This window comes from Hyperolius riggenbachi, chromosome 6 (genome assembly GCF_040937935.1).
Source record: "Hyperolius riggenbachi isolate aHypRig1 chromosome 6, aHypRig1.pri, whole genome shotgun sequence".
In the NCBI taxonomy this organism is placed as follows: Eukaryota; Metazoa; Chordata; class Amphibia; order Anura; family Hyperoliidae; genus Hyperolius; species Hyperolius riggenbachi.
Genome location: NC_090651.1, coordinates 295,761,662 through 295,781,607, shown reverse-complemented (window position 1 = coordinate 295,781,607; position 19,946 = coordinate 295,761,662). Strand labels below are relative to the sequence as shown.

The 19,946-nt window shown below is 45.5% G+C and overlaps 2 protein-coding genes, 1 long non-coding RNA gene and 3 other non-coding genes across 7 annotated transcripts in view; 2 read left to right on the top strand and 4 right to left on the bottom strand.

Moving 5' to 3' along the window:
* LOC137522803 (testicular acid phosphatase homolog) overlaps positions 1–3,758 on the top strand; it is an 88,378-nt gene extending 84,620 nt beyond the window's left edge. For both annotated transcript variants that reach the window (XM_068242895.1, XM_068242894.1), the window contains exon 11: positions 3,488–3,758. In XM_068242895.1, the coding sequence (XP_068098996.1) occupies positions 3,488–3,588 (101 nt within the window). In that variant the 3' untranslated portion in view covers positions 3,589–3,758. The remainder of the gene's footprint in view (positions 1–3,487) is intronic.
* A 6,114-nt stretch (positions 3,759–9,872) lies between these two features.
* On the bottom strand, positions 9,873–19,205 carry LOC137521622 (uncharacterized). Its single transcript, XR_011022168.1, has 4 exons — positions 18,995–19,205; positions 17,742–17,805; positions 12,543–12,599; positions 9,873–9,997 (listed from the first exon to the last, which is right to left on the bottom strand). It is a non-coding gene; the product is annotated as an uncharacterized lncRNA (long non-coding RNA).
* Positions 12,419–12,509, bottom strand: LOC137523198 (small nucleolar RNA SNORD88). Its single transcript, XR_011022560.1, has one exon. It is a non-coding gene; the product is annotated as a small nucleolar RNA SNORD88 (small nucleolar RNA).
* On the bottom strand, positions 17,230–17,319 carry LOC137523197 (small nucleolar RNA SNORD88). Its single transcript, XR_011022559.1, has one exon. It is a non-coding gene; the product is annotated as a small nucleolar RNA SNORD88 (small nucleolar RNA).
* On the bottom strand, positions 18,121–18,210 carry LOC137523199 (small nucleolar RNA SNORD88). The gene has a single exon (XR_011022561.1). It is a non-coding gene; the product is annotated as a small nucleolar RNA SNORD88 (small nucleolar RNA).
* A 185-nt stretch (positions 19,206–19,390) lies between the features above and the next one.
* The window catches only part of LOC137521621 (protein kinase C and casein kinase substrate in neurons protein 1-like), a 156,325-nt gene continuing 155,769 nt past the window's right edge, over positions 19,391–19,946 (top strand). The window contains exon 1 of the mRNA XM_068241117.1: positions 19,391–19,473. The gene's annotated coding sequence lies outside the window, so the exon portion shown is untranslated. The remainder of the gene's footprint in view (positions 19,474–19,946) is intronic.

The following is a 19,946-nucleotide window of genomic DNA, read 5'->3' as shown; positions in this document are numbered from 1 at the left end:
CATAGCTTTAAATATCATTTCGATATGAGCAGAAATAATTACTATTAGAATGATACCAATATGTCATAATTTTTTACTACTCACATTGCTTTCCCTTTTGTTTTTCATAAGAGACATTTGTATGTGTTTAAAATACATTGATCATGCACTCTCTCTTATTCAGTTGTTTAAGCTATGTGAATTTCATGAATAAAAAAATTTGTGTTAAACGAAAAAAAAATGTACGGTAAGCCATAGGACTATAAAAAAACAGACTTTGTCCCAATAAGTAAGTTAAAGGGAACCCGAGGTGAAGAGGCGTATCTAGAGAGGTACAGGCATGGCTCATGCTATGGGCGCCATGCCTGCCCCTGTGCTGCGCCCCATGCCTCCCAGGCACTCAGACTTCATATCAGATTCTTTCTCTTCTCTGGGGAACATGGCTACTTAACTTATGTATGTAGGGCACACTTGGCTTAGAGGAACTTCAGCCTAAACAAACATACTGTCATTAAGTTACATTAGTTATGTTAATTAAAATAGATAGGTAATATAATCTCTTACCCACCCTGTTTTAAAAGAACAGGCAAATGTTTGTGATTTCATGGGGTAGCCATCTTTTTGGTTGAAAAGAGGTGACAGGGAGCATGAGACACAGTTCCTGTGTCCTGTGTGCTGATCACCCCTCCCAGTTGCTAGGCAACGTGAACAACAACATAGGAAATCCTATCATGCTTTGCACAGCATCAGGGGGAAAAAAGCCCGGGCAGTTTTCTTTGATGGGTGGAGCTTAGCTAAAAATACAGCTACAAATGATGCTTTGGTAAGAGAAACAAAGTTCTGATGCTGTGAAACTGTTAAAGAAACACCAAGCCTTTTCAGTTCTTCTGGGTAGATTTTTAGTCCAGAGGTTCACTTTAAGGTTAGAAAAGAGGACAGAGAGGGAATAAGAGAATATTCCCCAAAAAAGTAACTTCAGCAATATCCCGAGCCAAAAAACAGAGGCAATGATAACACATGTACAAGAGAAAGGATGCTGTGGGGGAAAGGAGCTCTGGCTTGGGAGCACCATTTCAGTGTTTGCCACAGGCTTTATATTACCCAGATGCGCCCCTGCCAAGGTGAGAGGGATATGGAGGCTGCTATATGCAATTCTTTGTAAACAACGCCAGTTCCTTATATGCATTTCCTTGGCAACAATACCAGTGTGTCATTGCGCCCTCTGGTGGCAGAAAAGATTGTGGAATCCCCAGTTCAGGCACAGTTAATGTGCCTTTTGTATTACACATACACTAATTTTGAGAATGTTATGAATAATTAAATGACCACTATCGCAAAATTTCTAAAAAAAAATAAAACTAGAAAATATTTAATCTGGAAAGAATGCTAGTAGAAGGGATAGTGAAGGGTTAGGAATTAGTTGAAAAAATAAATCACCCTTTACATATTCACGGCAGCGTAAATGTGAGAGCTCTTTACCGATGGTAAATCGAATCAGATTGGTCCATTTTCAAGCTGCAAAATCCGGTATCAACTCAATTTCTTGCAGCTCACTGACCATCTTTACCTCGGTGCACACTGCATGCTCTCCTTTTATTTCCTCCCACAGGCAGGAGGGGGCTTTGTTACATGAGGCACCACTGCACTGTAGCTGCTGCTAGGCTAATGTAGAACATAGGAAAGTCCCCTTGAACAGAGAAGCAGCAAAGAAGTAAATTGCTGGCATTTGTAGACACTACACCCCTGTGCAGCTGAGCACAAAAGAAGGGCATTTGGAATACTTTAGGGCAAAGATGAATAAAAAAAAAAAAAAAATCACCCTATACAAAAAATGATGACTACAAGGTGGAACTTTTCAGGTACCAATGAGAATCCCACACTGCTGATTAACTCACACCTGTGTTAATTTACTACAATGTCAGATTCCTATTTCCTGGTCAGAATCTTGCATAGAGGATAGTGTTGCTCTTTATGAGTACGTAGCTCCTCGTAATCGAAATTTAAAGGGAACCTGAAGCGAGTAAAATTAATTAAAATAAACATATGACGTAGCTGCAAATGAATATTACATACTTACCTCACCATTTTGTTCTTACAGTGATCCCTTCCAGTTCTGACAATATTTTGTCAGAACTGAAATAGATCAGTTGTTCTCAGTTATATATCAGCAGCTGTCAGTTACAACTGAATGTGCAAGGTTCCCTATGGCTTAAGTGGGTGATATTACAGTTTAACAGTGTGCTGACCAGGAAGCTGTTATGGGGTAATGGCCATTTTTAAAATGGAGGATGGAGAATTCCATTGATCACAGTGGACAAATGGGACGCAGAAGAGGAGAAAGAGATTGAGAGCAGACTGCACGGGATATAAGTATGACCTGTGTATGGTTATTTTGACTTTTTATTTAAAGAGTAACTGTTAGCCCCCAAATTGAAATTTAAAACACTATTGCAATGTTTTATTTATTATATAAGTGAGCCAAAAAGCCAATGTACAAGTTAAAAATCAATCTAATTTTGTTACTATCTAACCTTTTCCCCCAGCTCCGGACGCAAGCCGCATATCAGATACTGTAGCATGCAGAGCATGCCTATGTCTGGCCGACCCCCCTCTCCCCCCCAGGACCAGGTGCCAATATATTCTCCCCACCGCAGCTGACGGCTCTGACACGGAGAGAGCGGCAGCACTTCCAGAGCAGCACCGCAGAGCAGCCAGCGCCGTGCATCTCTCTCACATGTGATTCTCTCACATGTGACTCGGCGGCGGCTGCTCTGCGGTGCTGCTCTGGAAGTGCTGCCGCTCTCTCTCCGTGTCAGAGCGGTCAGCTGCGGTGGGGAGAATATATTGGCACCTGGTCCTGGGGGGGAGAGGGGGGTCGGCCAGACATAGGCATGCTCTGCATGCTACAGTATCTGATATGCGGCTTGCGTCCGGAGCTGGGGGAAAAGGTTAGATAGTAACAAAATTAGATTGATTTTTAACTTGTACATTGGCTTTTTGGCTCACTTATATAATAAATAAAACATTGCAATAGTGTTTTAAATTTCAATTTGGGGGCTAACAGTTACTCTTTAAGGTAAATTGTGCTTCTCGCAGTCAAAGGGGGGTTAACTTACCTCTGCAGCTGCCTAGACGATTCATATAACTCCACTAATTCTTCTGGGGTTGAAAGAGGAAGTAGGGGAGTTACATGGCCCCCAAGTGAAACGCATCATCTATACGTGGCTGTATAGGTAAGTTAACACTCCTTGGCCATTGGCAGCGTAATCTAACTTAAATTTCAATTACTGATAGCTATTCCAAGAGAGCAACCCTATTAGAGGGTAAATTCTTTGCTCATTCCTGAGGGGCATTTTTAGTAGCAAGGTATACAAGTACAGCTTTCCTTTTTTAAAGCTAGAATACTTTTTTTTTTTTCTCTTCTAAACTAGCTTTAAAGAGTAACAGTTGGCTTTTCAAATTGCCCCCACAATAGTTAAAAATCACCATTCACCCTTTTTAATTGCAGATGGAACGATCCTGGCACTCTCAATTGTGGTGGGGATTTTGTCGGTCACATTGATCCTCTGCCTGCTGTGGATCTGGAGGACACGCAGCCGCATGCCATGAGCAGACACCTGAACTAGCATATTCCATGAGCTCTGCAAAACCTGACAACTGACATTTCAAAGCCACTTTCCCCTGCCACTGAAGGGAATTCTGTGTATAGAGCAAAACACTCATTGAGAACTACTTCAGTTTGTTGTCCAAAGCTAATGAACGACAGGCAGTCACCTCTCCATTGCAGTTTCTTGAGTGGGGGGGGGGGGAATTGCATTTTGTTGGAAAATCTGCTGCCATTCGACTACTTGATGAATTATCATGAGGCATGTAACTACTTGAATATTTTAGCTAAAATGTATCTGGTCAGACTTTGGCCTCAATTCACTAAGATCATGCTAGAGATAATAAGGCAAGAGAAAACTTACCTCCACACGTGAGAGAGTTATCTTACCTCTTCATTCCTTAACCTCTTGAGGACCATGGTGGTAAACCCCCCTAGTGACCAGCCTAATTTTACATTAATTGGCCACTGCAGCTTTAAGGCCAAGCTGCAGGGCCGTATACCTCTGCACACAAGTGATCTCCCCCCCCCCCCCCTTTTCTCCCCACCAACAGAGCTCTCTGTTGGTGAGGTCTGATCCCCCCCCGTGTTTATTTTTTTTTAAATAAATATTTGTTTGGTTTTTTTTAAAATATTTTTGGACATTTTCTTTTATTTTTTTTTTCTAAATCCCCTCCCTCCCCCTAGCCGGCCAATCACGGCGATCGGCTGTCATAGGCTTCTGCCTATGAGAGCCGATCGCTCTCTTGTCCCCCATGGGGACAGCCGTGTCACACGGCTGTCCCCAGTGCAGCGCTGCTGCTGATCGCAGCGCTGCACATGTAAATACACGGCGGTTTCGCCGTGTAACAGTCTCCCGAGCGGCAATCGCCGCTCGGAGACTGAAGGCGGAGCTCGGCTCCGCCCACCAAGTGGGAGATGCACGCGCATCGTGCGCGCGATCTCCCGTAAACTGCTGCCCCAGGACTTTACGCCAATTGGCGTTAGCTGGTCCTGGGGCTGCCGCCGCGGCCACACCTACTGGCGTGACGCGGGCGGCAAGCGGTTAAGTTACCTCTCCTGTAATTAATTTACCTCCTCTGTAGTTAATTTGCCTCTGTAGTTATTTTCACATGCAGCTAAATTAACAGCTTGTCTTTAACTCTGGAGTTATTTTAAGGATTAGAGAGTTAATTTAAAGACAGAAGAGTTAACTTTAGGCTTGCCTGAGGTAAAATGTTTCCTGAATACTACATGCCTTATCACCATGGTAACAACTCTAGAAGAGTTATTAAAGACAGGAGGTAAGTTTAGTGAATTGAGGCCCTAATCTTTGTGAATAACACCACTACTTATTTTGTGTTTTGTTTTTTTTGTTAGTCTGCCCATGACTCATCATGACCATGCTGATGTTCCAGTGCGTGGTGACACCCACGCACCTTCCACACTCCCACCGTCCAAAATAGCAGCCAGCAGCGGCAGTGAGCGCAGGAATCCCTTACCATCCGAGAGACAGATAGATCGCTCTGCATGCCGCTGCTGGTCTGGCCTCCTGCACTGTACTGTCTAATCACGCTCTCACAGGAAGTACTGCGAGAGCGTGATTGGACAGGCAGTGCAGAAGCCCAGACCAGCGGCACGCAGAGCTATCGATCTGACTCTCGGTCACTAAGCTATTCCCCGCTGCTGCCACTGGCTGGCTGAAATTTTGGAGGGAGGGGGAGCGCGGAAGGGGGGGGCCCTAGGTGAGGGAGGGCTGTGCCCACTCCCCCCCCCTTCCTGCGCTTAGCCCCCCTCCTTTTCAGCATTGGGGCCCCCAGGAGGCGGGGTGGCCAGGGCCCACCGATGGGATCATCGGCGGCTCAGTAAGAGCCTGACAGGGAGCATGAGACACAGGTCCAACTGTATAAGTCTAGTAGCAATAGGGAAGTGATTAGATTGGCACTTGCAGCTCAGCTCGTCCATTACCGCCAGAGGGTGCCGCTCAGGCCCTGCTGGGCCGATTTTAATGAAATAAAGTGCAGCACACACAGCCAGCACTTTGCCAGCCGCGTGTGCTGCCTGATCGCCGCCGCTCTGCGGCAATCCGCCACGAGCAGCGGCGAAAGAGTCCCCCCAGCCGCCTGAGCCCTGCGCAGCCGGAACAAATAGTTCCGGCCAGCGCTAAGGGCTGGATTGGAGGCGGCTGACGTCCATGACATCACTCCGCTCGTCGCCATGGCGACGAAGTAAGTAAAACACGGAAGGCCGCTCATTGCGGCCTTCCGTGTTACTTTTGGCCGCCGGAGGCGATCAGAAGAATGCCTCCGGAGCGCCCTCTAGTGGGCTTTCATGCAGCCAACTTTCAGTTGGCTGCATGAAATAGTTTTTTTTTATTTAAAAAAACCCTCCCGCAGCCACCCTGGCGATCTTAATAGAACGCCAGGGTGGTTAACTGTTCTTATGAAAATTATCCAACATTTGAGTTTGACCAGACAATGAAAACTGTTTGGAAGCTTCCTGCCACCCAATATTTTTTGGTCTGCATGCAATTTAGTATTTATATAGCACACGGCTTTACATAATGTATATAATCTGGACACCAACAGTCATCCTACCTTGATCCAGTCCACCATTGTCTAGGGCCAATTAACTTTTGTATTAGAGCTGCAGGAAGAGATTGGGGAGTGCCTGATTTTGATTTAACAGGGTTTTTAGTTTATGTAGGTTTATAATCTGTAATCCCTACTTGTACAGTGCTGTGTAATATTGATACTTTATAAATAAAAAAAATCCTGTGATTTCAGTTTGCTCTGTTGTGAAGGAATAATTTTTGGCTAGTAAAGAGTCAATTAGGAGTGAGGCCTGGAAACACTACAAAGTGCAAATCACAATAGCTTGTGTTTTTAATGAGCGTTTTGTAAGAGTTTTCTGGGGATTTTGTAGCAATTTTTAAAAGTGTAAGCATTTTGCCAGTGACTGTAGTGATTAGCGGTTTTAATTCTGATTGGCCCTTTCAATTAAATTTTTTTAGTGCGCAGTAATTAAAAATGCTAGCAAATTGTTCTGTATAGTGATACACGAGCAATTACACCAGCGTTTATACTTTGCAGAAATGCTAACGCTCAAAAATGCTGCATATCCCGATTTAGCAATTATGCTAATCACAATCGCTCTAGTGGAATTTAGCCCATCCATTAACATTAGCTGAGCGTTTAGGGAAATCACTAAAAATGTACTCAAGAATACAGCAAGAATCAAAAATCTATTCAAAGTATAGCATTTTAAATGATGAATCAAAAGTTGGTTGAACATGGTTTTGACAAGTCTGTTTCTGCACAGTGAATGCCAGCATGAATGTGTAGGCAACAGTATAAACATTTTCATAGCTTGTATTGCTTCAGGCACTGCAAGGCTAACAGCTGTCAGCAAGTATTCTACTAAAAGCTTTAATATCTAATTGTGCAGAGTGGTAGAACAGGTAAATAATTGGAAAATACAGTTTAGTGTATGGGCACTTATATTCTGTTGTAGCCTGGGAATAAAAACTGTAATATAGTCCCAAATAAATTTCACCAATGGCAGTAGAAATCCAGACTAAGCTACTTAAATTCCAGCTGGTACCAACGTTTTTTTCTAATTGTCCAGAAAGAAGCTACACCTGGATTCTACATTTACCTACCAGATTGGAGATGGCCAAGGCTGTGGAGTCAGCAGTTTGGGTACCTGGAGTCAGTTTCATAAACTGAAGAGGCGGAATAGGAGGATTTTTGTACCCACCCCATAGCCATGCAAGGGCTGTGGAGTCAGAGTAAGTTTAGGTACGTTGAGTCTAAGGTTTCATAAACTGAGGAGTCTGGGTCAAAGTTGGATGATTTTTGTACCAACTCCACAGCCCTGGTGTGCTAAGAGCAAGATTGCAATTTGTGTAGTTTTAGTGCCAACTGCATGATCCTGGATGAACACAGTGATCATCCTTCCATGTGCATTAGAGTTCCCAAACTGTTAAGAGGCAGCTTTCAGTGATGTACACTGGAACTAACTAAAGCTGGGCAATGAGAAGCAACTTATGGCTTATGCAGCTTGAACATGGACCAACTTTTTCCACCATGGTTTGCTTTGATTTGTCCATTTTCAAGTGGCATATACAGTGCTGCCCATAATTATTCATACCACTGTCACATTATAACAAAGTTACTTATTCAACCAGCAAGTATTTGATGGGAATTAACAGATATCTCCCAAAAGATAAGATGTACCAGAGGCATTACTTTGGAACATCTCAGCTTTCATTTACATTTGAGCAAAAATGTCTAGCTCAAAATGCATACCCTTCTCAAACAGAAAAACCTTTATTGGCCATCACAGAAGTTATTCCTATAATTTCAGACCAGCTTTTTGCACATCTCAGATGTGTGTCCATTCATCTTTAGCAATGAGCTTCAAATCTTTAAGGTTTAAGTGTCTTGCCATATCTTTAGCTCCCTCCACAGATTCTCAGTTGAATTCAAGTCAAGACACTGGCTGGACACTCAATTTTGTGCTAACCATCTTTCCCACTTTTGCTGTGTGTTTTGGGTCATTATGCTGAAATGTCCACTGGTGCCCAATGCCAAGTTTCTCTGCAGACCGCCTGATGTTAGAATCTCATGTATTGCTTTTATCATGATGCAGTTTAACCACTTAAGGACCGGTTTCTCTGATCTGTGCTGCATGGACTCTGCAGCCCCCAGCATAGATCGTGTGCCCGGCAGGCAGATCAGACTCCCCCCCCCTTTTTCCAAACTAGGGGGGGGGATGTCCTGCTGAGGGGGTCGGATCTCCACTGCTCTGTGTGGCTGAGCAGGGGCTCCTCAAAGCACCCCTCCGCAGCGATTTTCCACCTCCATCCCTTTCCCTCCCTCCTTACTGTGGGTGGCACAGGACAGCGATCCATCCTGTACTGCCCTCTGATAGGCTTCAGCCTATCAGATACCGGCAATCCCCAGCCAATCAGGAGCCAGGGATCGCTAATCTCCTTTACGGTGCAGCAGTGCCGTGTGATGTAAACACCTGGGATTTCTTCCCCGTGTTTACATTTCGCCTGTGAGCCATGATCGGAGGCTCGCAGACTGTTCACGGAGACACCCTCCATGAACTGACATGGAACTTTGAGCGGCCAGTTCCATGTAAATCCACTTACGACCTGCCGCCGTCTATCGGCGTTAGGCGGTGATTAAGTGGTTAACTTTGATTAGGTTCCCTGGTCCAGTGGCTGAAAAACCACACAAAGCATTAGATTGCCACAACCATGTTTGACAGTGGGGATGATGTTCTTTGGCTTGAAGGTTTTTTTTATGCCAAATTAAGGACTCACTGTATGATTTCTACAATCTACAGTAAGTGACAACAAAACATTTATAGCACCAGGGCTGTGGATTCAGAGTAGGAGCAATTTTGGGTACCTGGAGTCAGAGGATTTTTGTACCACTATACAGCTGTATAGCACATTTTACTCTGATATTTGTGTTAATATAAATAGCAGCCCTTTAAACCAGTATTAACCAACCCTGTCCTCAAGGCCCACCAACAAGTGCATGTTGTGGAAATCGAGAGTTAATCAGCTCTACTAAGATGCCAATTCCCTCACCTGTGAATGTTTGTGGTTTTCTGCAAAACATGTACTGTTGGTTGCCGAACTGCGCTTTAACCTCCCTGGTGTTGATTTTTTTTCCAGATTTAGAGTCTAAAAGCTGTACAAATTTTTTTCGCAGGCTTTTAAACCCGAGGGCCCATTCACACTATTGTATTTATATAGCGCCAACATATTACGCAGCGCTGCACAATAGATAAAAGGGGTAACATACAAGGTAGAACATACAGGAAACTCACAAAACAAGATCATGCAAATGATTTGATAATACAGTGTCATAGGTCAAAATAGAGATTGTAGCCCTGTTTACCCTAGCGCTGTCTGTCAGCACCGCTCCGCCGCCTCCTCATCGCCGCTAGCCACCCTCATCCCTTTCCCTCCAATCAGCGGGAGGGAAGGGACACGGGCGGGTAGTGGCGATGCGGAGGAGGCGGCGCTGACAGACAGCGCTAGGGTAAACATTGTGCTGGCGACACGCTGCGTGTCGCCAGCATTGCGGGGGTATAGCGGCGAGCAGGGGGTCTTTGAGGCACACGATGGGGCAACAGAGGCTGGTGTTAGTGTGCCCAACCAGCCTCTGTGCCCCAGTAACAATGCAATGCCACCTCGGGTTCTCTTTAAAAAAAAAAAAAATCAGTAAAGTGCAGGGTGTAACAATGGCAAATGTGACAATAGACCAAATTAAGACAATACCATAACTTGTAAGAATATATATTTTATTTGTGCTCAACTATACCCTGCAGGGCATTATACTACAACACATTTGATAACCGGTTCATACTACATGAAACAGATGAGGCTTCCTAAGGACATTCTGTAGAAACCTGCAGAAAAGAAACAGGAAATTATAAATAAAGCCATGCTAAACACTAAGTACACTCATGCTCTGAAACAAATGCTAAACTACACAGCTATCACCAAAGTAAAACTTCCACTGTAAAGCAGGCCATACACTGGCTCGATTCACGGCCGTTTCGACAGCAGATCCGATCCTGGGATCGGATCTGCTGCCAATCGCTTGCGCTAAACGCACCCGCCGATCTGATTCCCTCCCGAAATCGGATCGGACCGTCGATCACGCCGTGCGGGAAATTACCCTCGATCGCCCGGCAGTAGGAGCGCGTCGCTTGCGGCGTACGATTCGGGCCCGATCCGAGCATGTATACATTACCTGAAGCTGGCTCCGGGGTCCTCTTCTCCTCGCTGCACCGCATTTCCGCATCTCCCAGTGTACGCTTATACTTCCTGTGTCACTCCGGTGACCAGGAAGTTGAAATAGAGGGCGCTCTATTTGAACTTCCTGGTCACGGAGTAACACAGGAAGCGCCGGGATGGAGCAAGAACAGCAGTGCGGAGAAGACGCCTGGGAGCCAGCCTCAGGTAATGTATACAGGGGGGGGGGGACAGGCGGCAGGAGCAGCTGAACAGATTGTGATCGGTTTCAGGCTGAAATCGATTCACAATCTGTTTGCAGTAAAGGCAGCCATACGATCCCTCTCTGATCAGATTCGATCAGATAGGGATCTGTCAGCTGGTCGATCTAATGGCACATCGACCAGTGTATGGCCACCTTTAGAGCATCCAGCTGTATACAGGAAATACCAATTAGCCACTTCAGCCCCCAGGTTGGTTTCACCTTATAGATTAGTAGAATTTTCACATTTCAGAGCTCCTCCCAATTCATTCCCCAATAACTGTCACACCTAGAGCAAGGATTCCCAACCCTGTCCTCAAGGCCCACCAACAGTGCCTGTTGACACCTTTTCCATCCACTATTGTTTTGAGGCAGTGTTTAGTGGTCACTTGTGTAACAGGCATTATAATGACTGAATGGCACTCGAGACTGAACATACTTAAAGGGAAGGTTCAGGGAGGGAGAAAAAAAAAAGCTGCATCCACTTGGGGCTTCCTCCAGCCCGTGGCAGGCAAGAGGTGCCCTTGGCGCTGCTCCGCAGGCTCGGACGTCCGATAAAGTCAGCGCGCCGCCGTGAGGTGCATTTTGGAACGCAGAAGAAGCCCGACCTGGCCGCCGGCTGGAGGAAGCCCCAAGTGGATGCAGCTTTTTATTTTTATCCCTCCCTGAACCTTCCCTTTAATACAAAGCCTGCATGCAGCAAACTAGAATAGAGTGACCGTTACAATAGTACGGTGAACAAACTATAGCATTGTATGGGCAGCGAGTTAACCTGCCGAATTGTTCTGCAACACAACTGAGCACTGTGAATAGGGCCTTAAAACAATGCTACTGTAGATAAACATATGATATGCAAGTTTATGGAGCAACTCATTGTTACAGAAGTCCACATGAGGTTTTATTTGCTTCCATGTGTGATAAGAGACTTCCATCTTCAAAGCTGTATGCCCCAAGTTTTAGTGCAGGAGCAATCATTGCTCTCCCCCCCCCCCCCCCCTTCCCATAAGAATACACTTCCATGTCCTGTAATCCCCAGCATAAATTTGCACATGGGGTACTGTGAAGTAGGCCCTTGCCGATATAAATCCACCCACCATGACACCCCCCCCCCGCACACATTAAAGTGTGTGAACTGCAATGGTGACTGGACAGATGTTAAAGCGGTATCGTCACCATAAAAATCAAATTTCAACAGCAACTGATCTGAGTGTATTAAGTGATAAAGATGCTAATCCTGCATTCAAAACTTGCAAAACTTTTTCTGCTGTTATGATTTGGAGTTATATACCTTAGGAGCACTGGCTCTTTAGTAGTCGGTGCCAAAGAATTGCATGCTGGGGGTTCTTTTTATCTATAATATATTCCTCCTCTTCCCTTTATTTCCCTGCCTGCTGCTTATCTGAAACCTAATCCCCTAATCACTTGTGTTTACAAGCAAGGCTGAGGTGACTCAGCGATTGGAGGAGACAAGAAAAAAAGTAAAGGGCAGAAATGACATCACGAGTTAGCCTTTACTGTGGGCAAAAGACATGGCCCCCACCAGGAACAGAATTTTAGTAATTTACTATATAAAATGTACTGAAATCAAAAACGTGGACAATACAATACATGTTATGCAAGTAGATCAAGTATTTACTTATATATGTGTTTTTTTCCCCCTGGAATAGTATGGGTGATCCTACTGCTTTAATTCAAGTCTGCATGCAGCATTGCAATAATGCAATCCATTACAATGCAGTACTGTGAACAGGCTCAGAATTGTATAGGTGGTGATAAGTAATGCAAAATTATTCAGCAACACCATTGATGCAATGAATTAGCCCTTCTAAACCTGTCCCTCAGACCCACTGTTTGTCAAGTCACAGCAGGGCACAGTTCTCATTCAAAGACTTCAGAGCCCAGTGCTACCATCATTGGGACAGATGTTACCATTTACCAGTCCTGAGGAAACATACCTGCTTATAAGCTTTCCCATGTTCCCAACCATATGTCTGTTACAGGTCATGCATTACCTAGAAGAAACACCAAACAAACATTACATCAAAGACTAATTTTTAACAAAGGATCTAAATGCAACTAAAAGGATTCAACGGTGGGCCCACTTTACCACGTTATCTCCAGGTCCAAGCATTCCACACAAGGAAATTGCAACTGACCAGGCATACCAGGACTTTAAAGTGAACCTGAGGTGACAGCGATATGTAGGCTGTCAGGTTTCCTTTTAGCCTCCCTGGAGGTATGATTCCTTCTGATTTTGAGTTCTAAAAGCAGTACAATTTTCTCATGTGCTTTTAGACCCTAAAAGCATGGGGAAAAAACCCACACCACTAGAGAGTCTGCAGCAGCCCCAGCACTGCAGTTTTCCCCATCCTCCAGGTGGCACTATAACCCTATAGTGAGATTGCCGGCTGTCATGACGACAGTCAGCGATCTCACCAGGCGGAAACCGCTTCCGAGGAGAGTAAGAAGAACAGCGGCCCTGGGGGGGGGGGGGGAATTGTAACACCAGCTACATGCATTGCTCTGCATAGAACCTCCGGCAGCTACCCCGAGTGTAGGTTGGGGTTACCACTTTGAGCTGTGGTTTTCTTCCCCAACTTTAGCTTGGGGTTACCACCAAGGAGGCTAAACAGTTGCCCAGCAGTCCTGCTGATCTATTTGGCTGCAGTACTGTCTGAATCACACCTGAAACAAGCATGCAGCTTAATCTTGTCAGTTCTGACAAGTTTAGAATCACCTGATCTGCTGCAAGTTTGTTCAAGGTCTATGGCTTAAAGTATTAGGCAGATGATCAGTAGGACTGCCAGGCCACAGGTATTGCTATAAGGGATACTTAAGGCAAAAAAAAAAAAAAAAAACACATTTACTCACCTGGGGCATCCCTCAGCCCCCCGAAGCTGGATGGTGCCCTCGCAGCCCCGCTCCGATCGTCCTGTCCCTGCCGGCGGCTACTTCCGGTTCGGCGACAGCTGCCGACAGGCTGGGAACGCGGCTTATTTTCCACGTTCCCAGCCGCTGCTATCACCCTCTATGCTGCTATAGTACACACACACACACACACACACACACACACACACACACACACACACACACACACTATAGCAGCAGAGAGGGTGATAGCAGCTGCTATGCTATAGCGTATATACGCTATAGCAGCATAGAGGGTGATAGCAGCTGCTATCACCCTCTATGCTGCTATAGCGTATATATACACGCTATAGCAGCATAGAGGGTGATAGCAGCGGCTGGGAACGCGGAAAATCAGCCGCGTTCCCAGCCTGTCGGCGGCTGTCGCCGAACCAGAAGTAGCCGCCGGCGGGGGCAGGATGATCGGAGCAGGGCTGCGAGGGCACCATCCAGCTTTGGGGGGCTGAGGGATGCCCCAGGTGAGTAAATGTCATTTTTTTGCCTCAAGTATCCCTTTAAAAGGACAAATATGTCAGCCATCACTCATCTTGGGTTCACTTTAATAACAGTGTTCACCGAGCAGTACCATACTGCACAATGTGCAATTTGTAAGGCTATCAAATACTGAACAGCTTAATTGTTGATTTTAATAATTGTCTGTATATATTAATTATTTGCCGTGAATAAACGACTTTATCCAAGTCATTCACTGTCCGCTACCCTGCTTATCAGCACACACAGAACTGATTCCGGGTCTCTGAAGAGACGCTACTTTATTTTTATTGTTGGCTAGACAGAATACAGTGTGTTTAACCGTTTTATTCGCAGGATTAGTCAGTCAGTGGGCTCCTCGGTCCCATGGTAACTGCGGTGGTGGCAGATACCCTGGAATCGTGTAAAGTTGTAATTACCCATATCTCACAGGCTTCCTTCGGGTTTGTCTGCGGCTAATTCTTAACGGTTCCTGCGCATTGACTGCGACCAGAGTTTGCACGATCTGTGCGCTGGCACCGTTTAGAAGGCCAATTGCGGTCTGACCACTAAGGGCTCTTGTGACAGTGGTTTCCTGTAGTGCCTCCATGTTGTGCTATACTGCAGTCTTGTTTGATGCACAATTCAGTTTGCCCAGAAATCAAATGTTACCATGGTGACTTCCATGCCTTCAATGGTGACAAGGTTAGGTGTGACTGTTTAATTCTGAAGTCCAGTTAGATCGTAACAATATGCACCCTTGGGAGGCATCTGTATCTCGTTCTGAAGATAAGCCCAAGCTTGATGAAGGCTCGGTTCACATTAGGCTGTTTTCAGCCTACGTTCCGCTCTAATGACCGGAACACAGCAGCCACAGCAATGCTTTCCCTATGGGAAAGTTCACATTGCTATGTTCCTCTCATCGGAGCTGATGTTTGACATGTCAGGATCTTGCGTGTACTGCTCTGCTCACGGAGCAGAATGCAAGCATACAGGCGGATGCGTCCTAATGTGAACCCGGCCTAATTGTGTTATGTTGCTGAGCAAGTCCTTGAGCCACAACACCAGGTGTCAGGTTATCCTGCAGGATAAACTGGCAGATTGTGTTGAAGGCGAACTAAAGGAAAATTCTGGCGTAGGCACTCAGTTTGTTGCATAGTTCCAAGATTAATGCCAGACTGATGTGGATAGCAACATCTACAGACCTGTTCACCCCATATGCAAACTGATGTGGTTCGAGGGCATTTGTGGTGCACTTCAGATGGGCCATGACCAGTCTTTCAAGGATCTTTGTGACAAGGTTTGTGTTACCTGGCTTTGTGCATTTCAGAGTAGTACAGAATACCCCTACAAGTCATACACCACCCTTAAGGGCCCGTTTCCACTAGCGCGAATTCGCATGCAGACAACGCATGCGGATTCGCATAGGCAATACAAGTGGATGGGACTGTTTCCACTTGTCAGTTTTCATTTGCGTTTTTATGTGCAGGATTTTTCTGCACGGTAGACCCTGCAGAATTCGCCTGCGTGTGGAATGCAGGCGAATCGCAGGCAATGTATTTAATAGGGAAATCGCATGCGTTTTTTGCCACGATTTCGCGTGCGATTTTGCATTGGAAGTAATGTAAATTGACACGGTTAAAATCACATATACCCTGCCTATGCGAAATTGCAGCAAAAAACGCATGCGGAATCGCATCCGCATGCGATTTAGTCAGCGGTGATATGCAGCGATTCCGCACCGCACTAGTGGAAACGGGCCCTAAAGGAGATGTCCAAGCTTAAAGAAAAATCAAAATCCATTTACCTGGGGCTTCCTCCAGCCCCTGGCAGCAGTCCTGTGCCCTCACCACAGCTCCGCTCACTGCCGGTGTCCTCTGCTGCAGAAGCTGACCTTGCCAGGTCAGCTCTTTGCGCGTGCCATGTGGTCCAGCCAATGTCATCAGGTCTGTACTGCGCAGTACATACCTGATGTCAGCTAGACCACCTAGCGAGGTCAGCTTCTGCAGCGGAGGACAGGCATTGAGCAGAGCTGCGGCAAGGGCACAGGACGGCTGCCAGGGGCTGGAGGAAGCCCCCTGGTAAGTGGATTTTGATTCTTCTTTTAGCTTGAGTTAGACAACTCTTGAATTGTACTCCGGACTTACTGCATTGCGCATGCACAGTATGTCCTTTCTGCTCCCCTGGTGGTTATGCATGACATAGCAGGCTGCTACATCATTTTGCGCAGCCACGGGGGAGTTTGAGACATACTGCACATGCATGGCAGTTTGTCCATATTACAAGCCAGGAGTTGTCTGACTTGTGAGAAGACCGGGATGGATTACAGGAGAACGTTGGCTGACGGAAGGCATGGTAAATTTTCACTCATAATCCCCTACCCACTGCATATTTGTTTTTTGACATCTGGTATCCTTTAGAGCAGGGGTCTCAAACTCGCGGCCCGCGGGCCATTTGCGGCCCGCGATACAATATTTTGTGGCCCCAAGGCCCCAGAGCTTGTAGGGTCCCCCAGTGGCTACAAGAGGAAAAAAAAATTTTTCAAATCGGCCTTATAGTTTTTGAGAAAATCGATTTTAAAGTTGCAAAGGAAAAAAATACACATTTAAAAACCCGCCGACTTTAATGGTTAATAGCAAATCCACCTTAAATGCTAGAAACCCTAAATTTGCAGGATATGTTAAGGAGATCATTAGGAATAAGAGGAAAAAACAATTTTTCAAAAAGACCTTATAGTTTTTGAGAAAATCGATTTTAAAGTTTCGAAGGAAGATAGTATACTTTTAAATGCGGTAAATGTCACTTTTAGTAGCAAGCCTAACGGTAGTGTAATTTTACATGTATCAAAAGAAAGAGCAATACATTTCCTGACAGAGTTTCCAGGGGGTCCATACGCAGCCGCAGCGCTTTGGCCAGGTATCGCTATACAGCCGTAATATGGCTGTATGAAGATTCCTGGCATTTTTTCCTATTTTCCCAATTTTTTTTTTTATGTTTAGAGTGGGCGGGCAGAGGCGGCGATCCGCCGCGATTGACGTCAGGAGGGGCAGAGCTGAAGCTGAAAGCTCTGCCCCTTCCAGGAAATGCCGGCGGATTGCCCCCGGGGCAATTTGGGGGCTCTGCAGCCCTCGTTTTGCGGCGGGGACACGTGAACTCCCTTATGCGGCCCAGCCTCATCCTGACTTTGCCTCCTGCGGCCCCCGGGGAAATTGAGTTTGAGACCCCTGCTTTAGAGGGAAATCTAGATGTTAGCTATGATGAGTGCTGTCCCTCAGACCCTCTGCATGTCAGGACAGAGGGGCACAGTAATCGCTCACATAGATTCAGAGCCCAGTGCTAGCATCATAGGGACAGCACATACAACTGTTCCTTAAAGGAATCAGTCAAGTTTAGCTAGCTGATTTACTTACCTGGGGCTTTCTCCAGCTCCTTGCAGCTGTCTGTCCCACGGTGAGTGCTTCGTACGCAGCCGCCAGTCCAGGGTCCCTGCACAGTGCAGAGGCCGAGCGCAATGTAATCCTTACTGCGCCTGCGTGAAACTGTCGGTCAAGCCCACTGTGACTGCTAGTGGCGCTTCACGCAGGCACAGTAAGGACAACCTCGAGACAGCTGCAAGGAGCTAGAGAAAGCCCCAAGTGAATCAGATTTTAGCCAAACTTGGCTGATTATTCCTTTAAGCATTGCTTCAAAGCAATAGCTTGGGTTGAAGGTTTACACTGCATAATGGTAATGGCTAGAGCTGGACAATAAGGCAGTTTTTCGAAATGTGTACTCACTCTCCAGATGAAGCCATTGTTCTCCCAGAGGCAGGGATCATCCTGGATGAAAGTCTAACCAGACCTATAAGAGGGTTAGAGAGTGGCAATCAAGAATTAGCAGTCGAAATGGTCACATACAAGTCAAATTAGAGCAAGTACATTTGTTACACGACAAGGTCTTAAATGCACAAATCGTTTCAGCAGTAGTGCAAAGATTTTAATACCAATATGAGTCTACAGTTCACTACAGACCAAACTACATAATTACCTCATTTTCTAAAGCAAAGCTGAATCATAAGTGTCCATCAACGTTTATACATGGATTTCTGTAGTAGGCAAAGTAACCCCCATGCCAGATTGCATTATTGATTTAGAGTCATAATACAGTAGTTGAGTGCTGTCCCTCAGGCCCTCTGCATGTCAAGACAGAGGGGCACAGGCATCGTTCACATAGATTCAGAGCCCAGTGCTAGCATCATGGGGACAAGCACACTACAGTATTTTCTGTCAGTTTATATTCATAGCCCTTTGTAAGGTTTTGCATCACCTACTGTAAGCACTGCCTAAAGAGACCATTATGGGTCACCATATTCCCATCTGGCAGAGCTCAGAACAGATATATACTAAATGTGACCAAACATGCAGCTCATTTTTTTGTACTTCAATATAGAGCAAAGGTGTTAAACATAAGGACCCCAAGCCTAATGTGACCCTCCAGCACAGCAAAACAGTGACTGTTTCTGGTTGAAACATTGTTTGAGCAACAACTCATAGGATCCCTTAGCTAAATTACTGAGGTGTATACTAGGAACTGCACTTTTCTCCTCCAATAGCTGAATCACCTCAGCCTTGCTTGTGAACAAAAGTAATCAGAGGATAAGCAGCTATGCAGTGAAATAAATGGAAGAGGATGAATATATTATAGATAAAAAGCACTCCCAGCATTTAACTGTTTGGCACTGACTACTAAAGGGCCATTGCTCCTAAGTATGTGATAAACCCAATCCATAACAGCAGAAAAAGTTTTGCAAGTTTTGAATGCAGGATTAGCACCTTTATCACGAGTCACATAATTTGGGCGCCATACAGAAGCTGTTAATTAGGCACTGCCATATTAATCAAGCCATCAACACATACAGGGAGCAAATGCACTGCTGGATTACCTGAACACATTTTCTGGAAGACTACATCGTGCAGGTTACGCTGCGACCTGTAGTTCCACAAACCTACAATCTCCTTTCTATAAAGGCAGGCCAGGATCATTCACCTACGTTAGTGATAAGGCAACCACGTGCTCGTTCCAAAGGCTTCCCATCATGCAGCGCGCAGCCAGCTAGCCGTCCGATCCCAGTCACCAGAGCACAGCCTGTGCATAGCGGGCACCTCCACGAACAGCGCCATCTCCATAATCATCTTTCTCTCCGCGTTCACGGAACAAGAGACGCACATGTTCCCCTGCAGGCTTTATATAGGGAGAGCAGTCTGAGGCCCCCTCAGGACGCCCTTCGCACTGCCTGCTACGGAGGTCACGTGGATTTCTCTACAAAGCCGGATTTATGTGGTTTACCAGGAACAAGCAAAACATGAAACCCAGTAAACTTTCTTTTTTTTTTTATTTTGCCATGTAAGAGGTCAGGCTTGAATTATTCCATCATATCAGGCAGTAGAAGGGGCATCCTACTAACACATTGCTATGGAGAGTATATTTGAGTTGGAAACAGCCAGTGTGGTGGGTGGTGTGGTGTTTCAGGTGATGGAAACTGCTTCTTAGATTGTCTTATTGCTGTTCTTACAGTAAAGTACTCATATTAGACAGGTCTTGACTTGTTTCGCCTTGCTAGCATATTGTGTGCCTTGGTGTCTAAATTCATTAGTTGTACTTTGTTTATAATGCATTGATATTTTTTAGGACCCCTTTTCCATAGCTCCCAACTCTTTGGGAGCCCTGTCCCTTTGTCCCTCTTTCTTCCTCATTTGTCCATCTTTCAGGACTTTGAGCTCTATTCTCGATGACTTCCCGCATACGGTAAAGTACATGCGGAAGTTTGCAACCAAAACATCGGCAAGTTTCACATTCACAAAGGTTTCAGCATGTTATCTGTGCATGCGGAAAAAGTGCGGAATTCATGCGGAAAAATTTCCACAAAAGTTGGTATTTTCTGCCCAAAAAAAAATCAATTCTCAAAACTTTTCTGGCGCATAATTTCGTCGTTATTTACCGTT